Source organism: Monopterus albus, unplaced genomic scaffold, assembly GCF_001952655.1.
Source record: "Monopterus albus unplaced genomic scaffold, M_albus_1.0 scaffold18.1, whole genome shotgun sequence".
NCBI classification, from domain to species: domain Eukaryota; kingdom Metazoa; phylum Chordata; class Actinopteri; order Synbranchiformes; family Synbranchidae; genus Monopterus; species Monopterus albus.
In genome coordinates this window covers 3,679,266-3,693,203 of record NW_018127898.1, presented here as the reverse complement: position 1 = coordinate 3,693,203, position 13,938 = coordinate 3,679,266, and the positions used below count along the sequence as shown (strand labels likewise).

General features: G+C 40.3%; 1 protein-coding gene and 1 long non-coding RNA gene across 3 annotated transcripts in view; one reads left to right on the top strand and one right to left on the bottom strand.

Moving 5' to 3' along the window:
- LOC109955957 (uncharacterized) overlaps nt 1–10,273 on the bottom strand; it is a 92,040-nt gene extending 81,767 nt beyond the window's left edge. For both annotated transcript variants that reach the window (XR_002274355.1, XR_002274354.1), the window contains exon 1: nt 9,148–10,273. This is a non-coding gene — a long non-coding RNA (uncharacterized LOC109955957). The remainder of the gene's footprint in view (nt 1–9,147) is intronic.
- Nucleotides 10,274–11,909: 1,636 nt separating this feature from the next.
- Nucleotides 11,910–13,484, top strand: LOC109955950 (uncharacterized). Its single transcript, XM_020592625.1, has 2 exons — nt 11,910–12,200; nt 13,062–13,484. The coding sequence occupies exons 1-2, from the start codon at nt 11,955–11,957 to the stop codon at nt 13,467–13,469; spliced, it is 654 nt and encodes a 217-aa protein (XP_020448281.1). The 5' UTR covers nt 11,910–11,954; the 3' UTR covers nt 13,470–13,484.
- Nucleotides 13,485–13,938: the final 454 nt, after the last annotated feature.

The following is a 13,938-nucleotide window of genomic DNA, read 5'->3' as shown; positions in this document are numbered from 1 at the left end:
GAAAAGAAATTTAGGGAAAGTCAGAAACGTTCTTACACAAAACAGTTGTCTATATGGACTTGGTGTAATTATTACGTTACCAGATATTTGGAGACCAGAAAAGAAAAGAAAAAAGTTCTTATATTCATCAGGCTGTGCAAAACACAGCAAACAGTCCAGTAGTTACAGATAAAGATTCATTGTTTCTCAAGCTGGAAATGAATTGGGCATCAATTCTATGTGCACTGCAGGTGACAGCAGTATGGTTCCACCTGAAATAAATTCTGGCAGAAATGCTGTCTCTGTGTTGTCAATTAGTGGGGACAGGACTCTCCAATTAATGAGTTAGATTAATAAATGAGCTGCATTTTCACGTGGACACTCTTGCCCAGTGTAACTTTAATGTGCTTAGAGACAAGCTTGCTGCAGATTGGAGGGTTCTTTCAGGATGCACTCATGGCAGATGAGTCCTGATGCACAGGAAATGAATGAGCAGCTGTGTGCCATACAGGACAGAGGAGGAGGAGGAGGATAGCGGGACAATAAAGAGATGGGAGGGGAAGCAGGTGGGGCGGACAGGGTGGAGGAGGAGATGTTTGCCAAGAAGGCTGGCTTGGCTCTACATCGGCGGGAACAGAAGGAAGAAATAGTCTCTCAGGCATTCCTCATTTTTCTTTCTCTATTTATCAGTCTCTGCCTTTTCCTCTCCCCGCATTTTCACACCACATCTGGACTCACTCTATCCTTTTTTTCCTTTTTAACACCACTGTTGGATTCCTGACAGTGCTCCTCTTTCTCCTGCCTGTCCAAGCTCTATAAGTCTTCCCATCTTTCATCCTTTTAATTCCTTTCATAGTTCTCTATCTCTCCTCGACACCTTCTTTCCACTTCTGTCTCTTTGTGCGCACGTTAACCAGATTCTCATTGATGCATCCTTTCATAGGAAAAGAGCCTGGCATGAGATCTGTGCCAGTGCAGTCTACATTGTGCCACCCTACCAAGAGAGTGGGTGTCAAACACAGACACTGGCACAGCTTGCCAGGGAGATGGCACCACACTGAAGCCAATGGCTGTAGAGAAACATGAATATATGTCTGGTGCCACCCACTCATCCAGGACCTGATCCCTTTGCTTCACTTAAATCTGAGGGAACAATTCTATTTCAAATAAAATCATATGTTCTGCCCTACACTAGTGCAGGAGTTAGTCCGATTTTAACCTACTAATCAACTTGCCTGTCAAGGGATGTATAAATGTGGGGGGTAAGTACAAATGTATTATTAAAAATGTCACATTGCTAATTATTTGACAATAAAAGTAATTAGTTCTTCATTATTTTCCTTTTCTCCCCGAGCTTAGCTCCATTTCAGTTCCCGTTTCCACAGTTTCTAGGTTTCCACAGTGACATGTTACACCGTCTGGGTTAATATGTGTAGAAAAACAAAATGAGACACTTTAACATGCACCCTGACCACAGTTTGAAGGGATTTCATGACCATCAGCAGTCATCTAGTAAGTACATCAAGTCTCATAATGTCCTGATAGTGAAGCTGCATTGTTCCCACACCCTCCAACACTAAAACAATCCAGCTGACTTGTGAATGTCACCTTATCGGTAGGTAATGTTAACAAGCCAGCTAAGAACATGCAGTGTAAATATGGCAAATCTGAAGTTACTAGGAGTAGCATGTCTTCTCTTTTACTGGTGGCGAACTGCATCACCACACCAACACACAGAGACCAAAGTAATATCAACCATCCATCAAGGCAGCAAACATGTCAGCCCTCAACTGCTCAGTGGGTTACACTGCAGGGGTGGTGGAATATCTCTATAAATGTTATGAATTATTTTGGCAAGATCTTAACGGACTAAATTTGCCTTATTAAGCTCTGGCAGATATATCAATATTAGCATATACACTGGTCAAGCTACAGAAACTGCAATACAGAAATGCCACAGATATGACTCCGTTTTCATAGTTTGTCCCCCAGACAGCGGCGACAAGTTTATTTTTCCAACTCTAAGACGTCTCACTCAGCACATATCTTGTCTTTAAGAACAAATTTAAAGGATAAGGCCAGTCGTTTTCTATACTAATAGTATTTTCAGCGATCTCCATACAGAGACTAAACCTGACAATGAAGTGCCTCTACTCGTGGTTAATATCTGTCAGCTGTCAGTCCTGTATTGATTTGTTCGTCTGTGCCATAGACCTCCATTGTTCTTTAAAAACAATTAGAAACACATCAGACAAAACACACTGCTGCACTGGGTGACACTTTTTTCCATTATGAAACCCCAGGCCCGACTATGTTGCCCCAAAGGCTCTGAGCGGCCATAATTTCCTGAAGTTAGCATGAGTCCGAGTCAACTGCATATGTGATATCTTGCACAAGCTCTCTGCTTTGTTTACATTCCACTAGCTCCTCACACTCAGCACTGGGGTTTACTAATGAAGAAACATGTCACCCAGTGCAGCGGTGCATTTCACTGATGTGTTTTTTTAACCTTTATGAACAACAGTGGAGGTCTATGATACAGACAAATAAGTTGACACATTGACAGAAATTAACCTTGAGTGGAGGCAATTCATTGTTGGTTTTATTCTGAATGAATATGGGCTGATACATTCTTATTTGAATTTCTCATATAATCAATATTGGTATCATTAAAAAAAAACATCATTCTAGCTATAGTTTTTAAATCACACCTGCTATGGATCCAGACCATCTTTTACAAAGGAGCAAGCAACAAACTTTTCACAGCCACCTTTTTAACTCTACAGGCAGTGAGTGTCTGATACTTAAGATAGATTTCTGTGGAACATTCCTTTAAGTCCTATCTGCTAGCTCTGCTCAGCTTGTACCTGTGTACATGGAGACAGTGTTTTATTCATAGCTGTTCTGATTCTATACTGAGCCTTATTGTGGAAAGCAACCAAAGAAGATGTACACAGACAGCAAGACTGCACAAAACACTTCAGGTAACTCAAAGTCAAAATACATACATTAGTTTCCTTATTAGCAGGCAAAATTCACAACATGTTTGAAACAGTCAACACAAAGGCAACATGTTAAATTTCAGCACTGCGGTTCAGGAGTTAGTGTGACAACAGAGGAGGAAATGAGAAGAAAACAGAAACAAAGAAAACAGAGGGCATAAGAGCTCTGAAAGACAGAAGAGCAGACAACATGAATGACAACAGAGAGGTGAGAGATTTTAGACAGAGGGGTGAGAAAGATTTGAGAGGGATATGCAGATATGTTAACACTGAAAAACAGAAAGGTACAATGAAGACGAGAGAAGTGGACACCACAGGTACTGCTGAAGTTACACCATGTGAACCAAAAGCAACACTTCTGAAAGAGATCAAGTTTGTTAAGACTTGCCAATGATGTAATGTATTTTCACTGTGTATAGAGGCCACAATATAACAAATCCCTGTTTGAAAAAGGCAGAAAATCAAATTTAAGTTAAAACAAAAATCTTTTACCTGCATCAACAACTAGGGACTAAACACGATCAACACAGTGAGCGACTAAATATGTAAGATGTGAAATGAAAAAGTGCAAAAAGAGAAAAATTACACTTTATTCTCAAAATACAGATGCTTAACAATAATAATCAAAATATGTTCATGTTATTATTGTCTTGTTGCAACAGGCTCCAAAAGATAAATACAGCATTAAAAAAAAAAAAAAAACTGTGCTCTGCATGCTTTGTACAACTGAAATGGCCTACCACGACATCACAACTCTTATGCACAAGCATCTCAAAAGAAAACATCCTGGGGCTCTCTGACCTCAAAACAAGTCAACAGCAACTTAATACAGCGAGTATTGTCTGGTTGTTGGTCGGTGTCTGGGAGTACTCGTGCTTCAGACAAGAATTCAACGGAAAACCTACCTACAGCGGATGCCAATAGCTAGTATGGCGATGCTGCTTTCCAGCACATGTGCAAGTTGTAAGCAGTTTGTAAGCAGGCTTCAAAAACTGACACAGATTTATATTAAAATATCTGATAAATGTTCCAAACTTCTAACAGAAATATAGCTGACATTATTAGCAATAAGTGATAAATGCATTAATACATGCCCTAAAATCTTTTTTGCACTATTTATAATAGGCTGAATTTATGTTGAACTCTGATATTTGTATTACTGATGCCTTGTAATTGATCCCCTCTTAGATTAATAATAGATTTTAAAAATAATCGTTAATTGCAGCCTTATGTCAGAACAATCATCTCAAAGAAAAAGATGCTATTGTTAGCATTTTCCACCCTGAGGTCTCTTCGCTAACTCTGAATAAAACACGTGCTCCCATTCTAACAGAAATCTGACTCCAACATACCCAATAAACATGCACTCAAAAGATTACAGTCAGCTCCCCAACACACATGCACACACCAGGCTGCAGTACCTCTCCTGACCCCCTCATTCCCAGTGGAAGCACCCCAAGATCAGCAGCACGGCTGCGGGGTGGCGTGTGGCCCAGGCCGGTGTGACGACCTCGCTCTGACAGAGTGTCAATACAAAGCAATTTACAAGCGCATGAAAAATCGACCCTCGATAACAGGCAATTTCTCTGCTCCACTGCCTCAAGAGGCGTGACCCGCCTTGCGAAAGTGAGGGACATGGGGGGGTCAAACAGGAGGAAGAAGAGGAGACGGGTGATCATGGTCCAGTGGATGTGATTACAGCCTATACTGTGCTTTAAAGGGGAGCAACAGAGGGAACAGGGTGCAAGGGAACTGGGGCTGGCGATTGTAATAGTGATGTGAGGAGTTGAGAAATCACTGTGATGAGTATGATGGTTGGCTTCCACTTGTAGGAAAGAGGAAAAATTGAAACAGGAATGGGTGAAGGAGACGGACGTTACATTAACCATGCAGGACTGACGAGGAAGCACAGAAGGACAATCAGTGTAGAGATGGAGGCTGAGTTAGGATGAAGTAGACTTGGAGAAAGAAAGAAAAGTGGGCATGGGGGTGGGGGGCAGCGTTGTTGTTATAGCTGATGTGAAATGTGGATTGTGTGTATGTTTGTGTGGGGACTGGAGGCCACAGGTGAGGACAAAGATAATGACCTCATTCCTCTTCTCTTTTGCCGAGACACTTCTTTCCACACCACTCTATTCATCAAGCCCTCTATCTGTCTCTCCATCCCACGTTTCCCTGTTCCTTCTAATTCTCCCTCCTCTTTGTTGAAAACCCAGAGGTCACACCTTCATCCGAGCAGAAACGAACACACACACACAAAAAAGACATGTAGCAGTATGTTTCTGTGAGAAGTGTGTGGGGGGACAGGCTGCATGGAGGCAGATGACACGGACTTAAATAGAAAAGAAATTTCTTAAAACAGCACTTCATCACGAGTTCACCTGTTGGGATCAAAAGCTGTCTCAGTCTCATTCAGCGTGAAGAGAGGTCATGTAAAATTAACCAGTGTCAGCCTAAATAAAGGTTCTGGACTAACAAAGATGACTTTTTAAGGTTTATTTTTCTTCAGAAGAGTACCTGTTGTCAAATTAATTTAGTTTCTTTGTCATGCTCTTCTTTAAACTGAAAGAAATAAATTTAGAACCTAGATAAAGTGCATGCGCATATATACAGTGTGTGTGTGTGTGTGTGTGTGTGTGTGTGTGTGTGTGTGTGTGTGAGATGTCACACCAATCAGTACAATTTATTCTTTTAAAGCCAGCATTTCCCTTCAACCCATAAAGTAATAAACTATTTCTGGACACCCTTTCCTTCATCAGATTGGTTTTTTCAGGGCGTGTGTGTAATTCATAATTAATCCATAATCAGTACTTTACAAATACTGAAGTGCCTTTTGTCCAGCTTGGTTAAAGTGTGGGTTTATGGTTAGCTTTTTTTATGCAGTAAATGAAATTTAAAAAATGTGAGCAAGGAAGCAAAGAAAGTAGATCCCTTAACACGACTTCTTTTAGTCATAACAGTTCCTGTTGTCCTGTTCTTGATGGCAACTACAAAATAGGCCATACTCTAGTTGAGGTCTAAATTTCAGTTTCAACTATTCACAAATTACTAAAAACTCCACATAACCCAAAATACAGAGCAGAGGACCTTGGTGTCCACAAAGGTAGATACAGCCCTGGTGTTATGCCCATGACTGTGACAGTTTGTAGGTTGTTACTTATATAAAATAAATAATATAAACGTAAATATTTTAATGCTCTTGCACGTAAGGGCAGCTCACGGCACTCTGGAAATTGTGTGTATTTGTAAGTTTTGTTGAATTTGATTTTCAGAACATTTCCCTAAACTGGTGTAAAATTTCTTGTCCCATAGTGACACTGTGACCTCCTGGACACTGCTATTCAATAAAAGTGTAGCTAATTTTTGTTTTGTTACATCTCCAAAACTGACAATTACAACCTCCAGGACATTTGAAAAACTATACTTGTAGCAGTGTATAAATATTAAAAATAACCTGAAATTTTAATGATACTGTTAGTTCTAAGTCTCAGAGAGAAAAACTGGCCAACAGGCCAGAAATCTCTGTGTCATCTTGGAACCAGAACTAAACCTTCGAGCTTATGCGGAGTCACCAACCTGCTTTTTATCAACTCAAAAATAAATCTAAAGTGTGACTATTTCTCTCCCAGGGTGACATAGACAGACTGATACACACTTTTACCGTATACCCAGCCGGTTGGACTGCTGTAATGCTCCTCAGTCTGGTAAATCCAAACCAGGAGCAAAGCAATTTAAAATTCTTTTACTAGTTTTCAAGCACTGTAGGGTCTTGCACCAGCCTCCCACTGAACCAGTACAACTTCTGAGGTCCTCTGACACGTGAAGGCTTTTGTTCCAAAATGCAGGACCAAAACTTTTGGTGAGGCACTTCTTAGTTTTTTTTGCTCTGAGCCGCTGGAACGGTCTGCTAGACCTTATGTTTTTAAATGTAAATGTATAACCTACCTCTTTAGACTGGTCTTTGATTAGAATACTTTACATCAATTATTTAGTTTGTTCATTTATTTTATTGTATTCAGATCTTACAACGAATTCTCTTATAAATGCTAATTTTATCTTATTTTCATCTTAATTTTTTTTTTTTCACATTTACTTGCATTTCACCTTTTGTTAAAATTTGTCATGTGCACTAGTCTCAAACAGTAGTTTTATCTGTTCACATTTATTCTTATCAGCTTGTCTCAGTTGTCTGTAAAGCACTTAGAATTGTAGTAACCTGTACAAAAATGAGCAAAACATTTGATTCACTCGTCAATTAAAATTCAGTATTTTATCATCGTTTTTGTCTTTCATAACCACATCAGCTCAGAGAGTCATTTGTATAGGGGAAACGAATCAGTGGATATAAAGGCTGTAGCAGTAGCTTATGTGTTACTCCATTTCAGACAGAAGTGAAATGCTCGAGATGGGGCTGTGGCAGTTCAGTTATCTTAAACAGCGGATGAATCAGTGCAGGTTTCAATTTGTTTTTTTTAATATTACTGTAATTTTAATATACTGTACTGTAATTTAGCCTATGCATGTTTTTCTCTCCCCCTCGGTTTATGCTGGTGTTGTCATCTGTCTAAAAGTTTGCATCACAAGACATTTTACTTCTTACCCTAAAGAAACCTTCCCTCGCTTGCCTCATCGAAGAACTGATACAGTGTTAGCATGGCTCAGAGGTTAGCACTGTTACCTCAAAGCATCATGGTCCTTCTGTGTTGCCCCTGATTCTTTCTATATGAATCTCAATGGTGGTGTAGCTTTTCTGCAAGTTTGAAGACCAATCATGTCATATACTTTGTCCTGTCATGGACTGGATACCTAATCCATAATTCTACCTGTAAAGCATGACTAGCACAAACTAAGTACAAAATAATAAACTGAACATGTAATTAATTTTAAAAACAAAGCTACAGTAAAAGGTATGAGCATAGCATTTCTAACTCAGTACTGTTTTGACACACCATGCCACTGTGAAAAAGAGACCATTGTCTCACTCCAGCAGCAGCCACTGGTAGATCCAGCAATGAAGAAATAATCATCAACAGCTCTCCACAGTTAGAATCGATAGCTGAAGCCTTTGCACTCTAAGGATCTATGACCGTACAGCACAGGAGAGAGTGAGGGTTTATACACCTGCTGCTATAGTGCAGAAATGTAACCACAGTAAATGACATCAAGCAAGTAGTACTTCGCTATAGCCTACACCCAAAGGCTGTATGTTCTCAATTTAGACAAAACTATATTCATGTAAAAAAAAGAAATGAATACAGAAAGTGTTAGAATTAAAATGGCACAGTTCACAATAAAGCAAACAGATTGTTATTCTGCAAATATAATACATTGTATTTTATTATATCTGTTGCCTGCTGAATGTACAGCACATTAGGCCTATGTTATATGTAGAGTGGAGTTTTAGTTCCAGTGATGTATTACTAACATCACATAGCGTCATTAAGTTAGAATGACTGAATAAAAAGCTTGTTGTTTTTCAGTCTAACATTATATCAGAAATCAAATCATTTGTTACAATAATCATCAGTGGTAACCTACAAAAACTGGGTACCACCCAACGTGTTAACGATATTTCGTTTTACAGTCAGTGTTGTGGTGAGGATCCTTTTGTCATGACAACAATTAAATAAAAGTAATCTTTGCAAACAAAATTAAAGACAAACGGACAATTAATAGATTTTTGTTTAAACGCACTGCTGACTCGAGCACAACTATCTACAACAACAACACGCAGTCCCGGGTCTGACCCGCACCTGGGAGCCCTAAAGTGCAAATCAACAATAAAACTCTTATAAACGGCTGTGTGCGTAAAGGTGCATGGATTATATAGGCTACACCCGACATTCTCACAATGTGTCCTGGACTTTGCAAGATACAAAACCCAGACTATTAGGATACAAATAAACTGAAAAACAATGACGACAACAATAACAAGGTAAAGATACTGACACCGCGGCGGGTGCAGTAAACAATGTTATTCATTTCGACAGCAGAATGAGGCATCACAAGGCCTCCAACACAGAGATGGGGCCTACAGACAACATCAACTCCAGCTCCAGCCCAAAACACACATTACAGCATAAACTGCTCGGTTTTATACAGGCGTAGCGCGCACAACTTTACGCTGCGCATCACCGGACTGCAGGTAACAATCAGTCGTACTCACCAGTTCGAATCACTGGACACCAAGACGTTCTGCTAACCAGTCCAGTCCAGTCCAGTCAACCTCTCGGCCTTTCCTCCGCTACTCAAAGTTCAAAGTTCTTCAAACGTTCGCGCTGCGTGTGCGCTCTGTAATCACAGCTGTGATGGGGACTACGAAAACCACACAGGCCTGACGCACACTGCGAAGTCACTGCCGAAGAATCCATCACTTACATTTGACTCTACCCAGCATGCACCTGTTGGTCACCAAACTTTATTTGCGTTTGATTTACTTCCCTTGGCTTTAAATCAGTGATTAATTAGTGTAGGCGCCACCTTTTTATACCCGGGTAATGCTAAACATAACCACAAACATATAAGTGACAACATATTTTGTGCTAGTCATAAAATACCAAGACAAGTCCAGGCTTGATGTACCTGTGTACATGGAGACAGTGTTGATGATACTGATGTTGGATAATCCAGTGTTCAGCTGAGTACTGAGTAACATTTCGATCCTGCAGATACAGTCAACCACACTGTTTGATTCGTTTCTCAGATGGTTTATTCTGACTACTTTGCATGACTTTTGACTGTATTCTGTTAAAGATGTGACTATAAATGTAAGGCAATAGCCTACTGGAAATAAGTGATATTTAAGTACAAGTGAAAATTCAGATTTGTAAATTGTAACTTATCACTTTCACCCATTGGAGGGGAAAAATAGCATTCAGGGACAAAATCAATCTTCACTCCCTGTGAAAATTAGACAAGAAATACAAAGAAAGCAGCTGGGACATGCTGTCAGTAGGAGGTTCAGAATTACTGTAGTTGAAGTCTTCACACAGGTGTTCACAAAAGAAACGGTTTTGCATTAATAATGTTCAAGGTTTTAGTGTGCTGCTGCTCCCACACTGAAGCTTGAACAGGAACGTTTTCAAGGCCTTTGTAAAACTAATTACAGGATAGCAGTAGTTTCTCCTTAAAGTTTTACTTAGGATAAGGTCAGTGACTTTCTATGTTTCTGTTATTTTCCACAAATCCCATACAAAGTCTAAAATCAACAATGAATTTCGTTAATTCCCTGTAATGTCAGCGTATCCTGTCCCTGGTTTAGTTTATTCCTCTGTGCCATAGACTTCCACTGTTGTCCAAAAACGATTAAAAACACACCAATAAGCCACACTGCTGCACTGGGTGACATGTTTCTTTCTTATGAAATATGTGGGATATTCATGCTGTCATGTGTAGTGGGAGAAACTAGTAGAGGGGCGCAAGCAGAGCAGAGACTATGTGCATGTGCAGTCGACTCTTTCCTACTTTAGGGACTTTACAAAGTAATGGGACTATGTATCCCATTCATTTTGTGAGAAAGAAACATGTCACCCAGTCCAGTGATGCAGCTCACTGGTGTATATTTAATAGTTTTTGGACAACAGATGGATAAGCTAAATCAGGGTCTGAATTCACAGGCATTACAGTGAGTAAATGAAATTTGTTGTTGGCTTTAGTCTCTGTAAATAAATAAATTAGTGAATGCATTTTATGATATGTACTCAAGAGCACAGATAGCACCAATAAAAAGTGAGCATGAACATTAGTCTACAGCTCTGTAAAAACAGCCAGGTATTGGAAGGACAGCTGTATTTACTGAGGAGAACAAGACTGTTGTGTTATTGCAGAGCAGAGTGACATGAGCCCTGTGTGTGTGTCAGCCATTACCATATATCATGGCACCTGCTGTAGCAACTGAATGCTTAGAGCAGGGGTGTCAAACTCATTTCACCAAGTGCCACATTAGCATAATGTTTGCCCTCAAAGGGCCAGATTAACAGTATAAATGTAACTAAATGTAATGTCATTTAAAATAAATTAAACTACTCCTCATCATATTGTCAAATAACTGTTTCTGTATTAATTACTTATTCAAGTTACAAATATTACGTATGCATTTGCATAGATGTAGAAATAAGTGTTCAGTTTAAGAAACTCACGTTACTCCATCAATCAACAATCAAACTATTCAAGTAATTTAGGAAAATATCAAAAACAAGTTATGATAGTAACTTTATTCAAAACTTTTTTGTCACAGTCAAGGGGGGCAGATCACTGTATCTGTAAGGCATGCTGATATAGATTCTATTGAGATTGATTATGATCAATTATATACCTGTGACTATAGTCTAAGTTCCTACTTGTGTCAACTCTCCTTAAATTAACCTTCATAAAATAAACAACTGTACATGTCCTTGATGTAAACAAAGCAAAATAAGTTTCCAAACCACAAAAGTAGTCCCTATAATATAAATGAGTGATATTTAACAAGTAAAAACATTAATACTGTAGTTTGATGCCAACCCGATGGTGTACTGTGGTGTTTTGTTTGCGTTTTATGTCTGGTCAGTAATTATATTTGTAATACAAAGATGAATTATTATTTTATTCAGCATTCTCAGACGTTTGGTCTTGACCATATAAAGAGTTTATGTAACTGTGATCATGATGATCACTTGATCAAACAAATGGCAATGAAGGGGACAGACCCCAGTGGTAGGCAAGAATAGTAGAGAAATAAACTGTATACTTTTTAACAGCAAAACAAGAATTATTCAAAGCGGTTAAGGTGAAAATGGAGTCTGAGTTCAGGGAAAGGGAAAGTTATGTTTTCACTTAACCTGCTTTAACCTGCAGGTTTTAAAATGGTTTTGAATGTTACTACGGTGGCCTGTTAGCTTACAGCACATTTGACTGACAGATTGCGATTTTGAATGTAAATGTAGACCCCAAAACTGTAGAACCAACAGACAAACAGCTCCCAAGAACAAGAACATGAACTGCGAAGCCCTTCATGAGGAAATCAGGAGGCTCCAGGGGATGCTGAGCAGGGGCAGAGAGAGTGTTAACTACGAACAGAACTGGAGGATCCAACTTAGCCAAGAGCTAAGTGAGACAAAGGAACAGCTGGCTTACCAGAAAGCCAAGACTGAATCCTTTATCAACAAGGAGAAAGAAACTAGAAAGGAGCTTGAGAGGCTGAGGCAGTACAGTGACTCAGAAGCTCTCAGCGCCTCAAACATTGCCTCTCAGGTGGGCAATGACATCAGGAGGAAGAAGAAGAAAGATCTTCAGAGAGATTACGAGGAGCTGAAAGTGGCATATTATAAGCCCCCCAGAGATGTGTGCTCTCCAGTTGGATGTTTTCACTCTACACCAAAGACTGTATCTCGAAGGACCCCTCTCTCAAGCTCCTACACTTTGCTGATGATACAACGGTCATTGGTCTCATCCGAGATGGCGACGAGTCAGCCTACAGACGGGAGGTTGAGCAGCTGGTCCTGTGGTGTAGCTGCAACAACCGGGAGCTGAACACACTCAGAACAGTGGAGATGACAGTGGACTTCAGGAAGAGATTATACAGATCAGTACAAGTCTCTATTTTTAAGTACTCTGTTTTATTCCTATTTATCTCATTTCACAATGAGCATTCCTTGTCTGTCTGCATTGTTTACTGCCTTTTTATACTGCTTATTTTGTTATACTAGCCTTATGTTGGTTTACTGTTTACTTGCCCCTTGCATGGGGATATGCACATGCACATTGAATTACCAGAGTCAAATTCCTTGTGTGTCTGACCCATCTGGCCAATAAAGCAATCTTCTGCATCTTTCATACTTGAAAATCTCAGTTATTTTCAGGATATCCAGATATGTTTCACAACAGCAGAGTACTACAACTTGCCAGCAACTGGAGATGGGCATCATGGCAGGATGCACAATCTCACTGTTATTGTTTAGGATATTGGACTAGTGCTATTGACTGTTTGGTAACAGTTAGCTTGAATTAACTCAAGAAGATGAAGGGTTGTGTTGGGTGTGTGAGTGCAGGCAAAAAGGGGCCTGGTTCTGAAGTGACGCTGAAGCTCTCAGTGCCTCAAACATTGCCACTCAGGTGGGCAATGACATCAAGAGAAAGAAGAAGAAAGAGATTCAGAGAGATTATGAGGAGCTGAAAGTGGCATACGCCATATGCCAGGACAGGTTTACGATTGAGCTCAATACGGAGAGGAACAAGATCAGCGCTCTTCAAGAAGAACTGGAGAAGCTCAGAGCTTCACACCATGAGCTGAAAAATGAAAAGGATACCCTCGCTCTCAAGCAGCAGGTGGAAAGTCTTCACAGTGAGCATGAGACAGAAAACAAGTCTCACGGTGACACTGTGGAGCATGACCTCCAGCTGATCAACGCCCTGAAGGCGGAGAAAGATGCTCTAAAGGTGGAGAAAGACACCCTTCAGAGACCAAAAAGCTCACTCATGCAGAAAGGGTGGTGCAAGATCTCCAGTTGATCGACACCCTGAAGGCGGAGAAAGACACCCTTCAGCATGAGCTAGAGACTGAAAAGCTTGCTCATGCTGACAGGATGGAAAAAGATCTCCAGCTGATCGCGGCCTTGAGGACGGACAAAGACGCCCTTCAGCGTGAGCTAGAGACTGAAAAGCTGGCTCATGCGGACAGGGTGGAGCAAGATCTCAAGCAGATCAAGACTTTAAGGACTGAGAAAGACAGCCTTAGTCAAAAGATGGCAGAGGAGATGATGAAAGAAACTGATCGCAAGGTCATGCTCTATGAGGGAATGCTGGAGACACTGGGAACCGTGCTTGACATGCAGGTCTTACTCAATAAGCAGCTCTTAGTTAAGCCCAATGCTGAGGAAGTCACCAGCTGTGAAGAGCATGATGACACTGATGAACAGCATGAGGATGGACAATGTGAGGACCAGGAGTCTCTCCCTGGTGCCTTTCAGGATGAACTGGC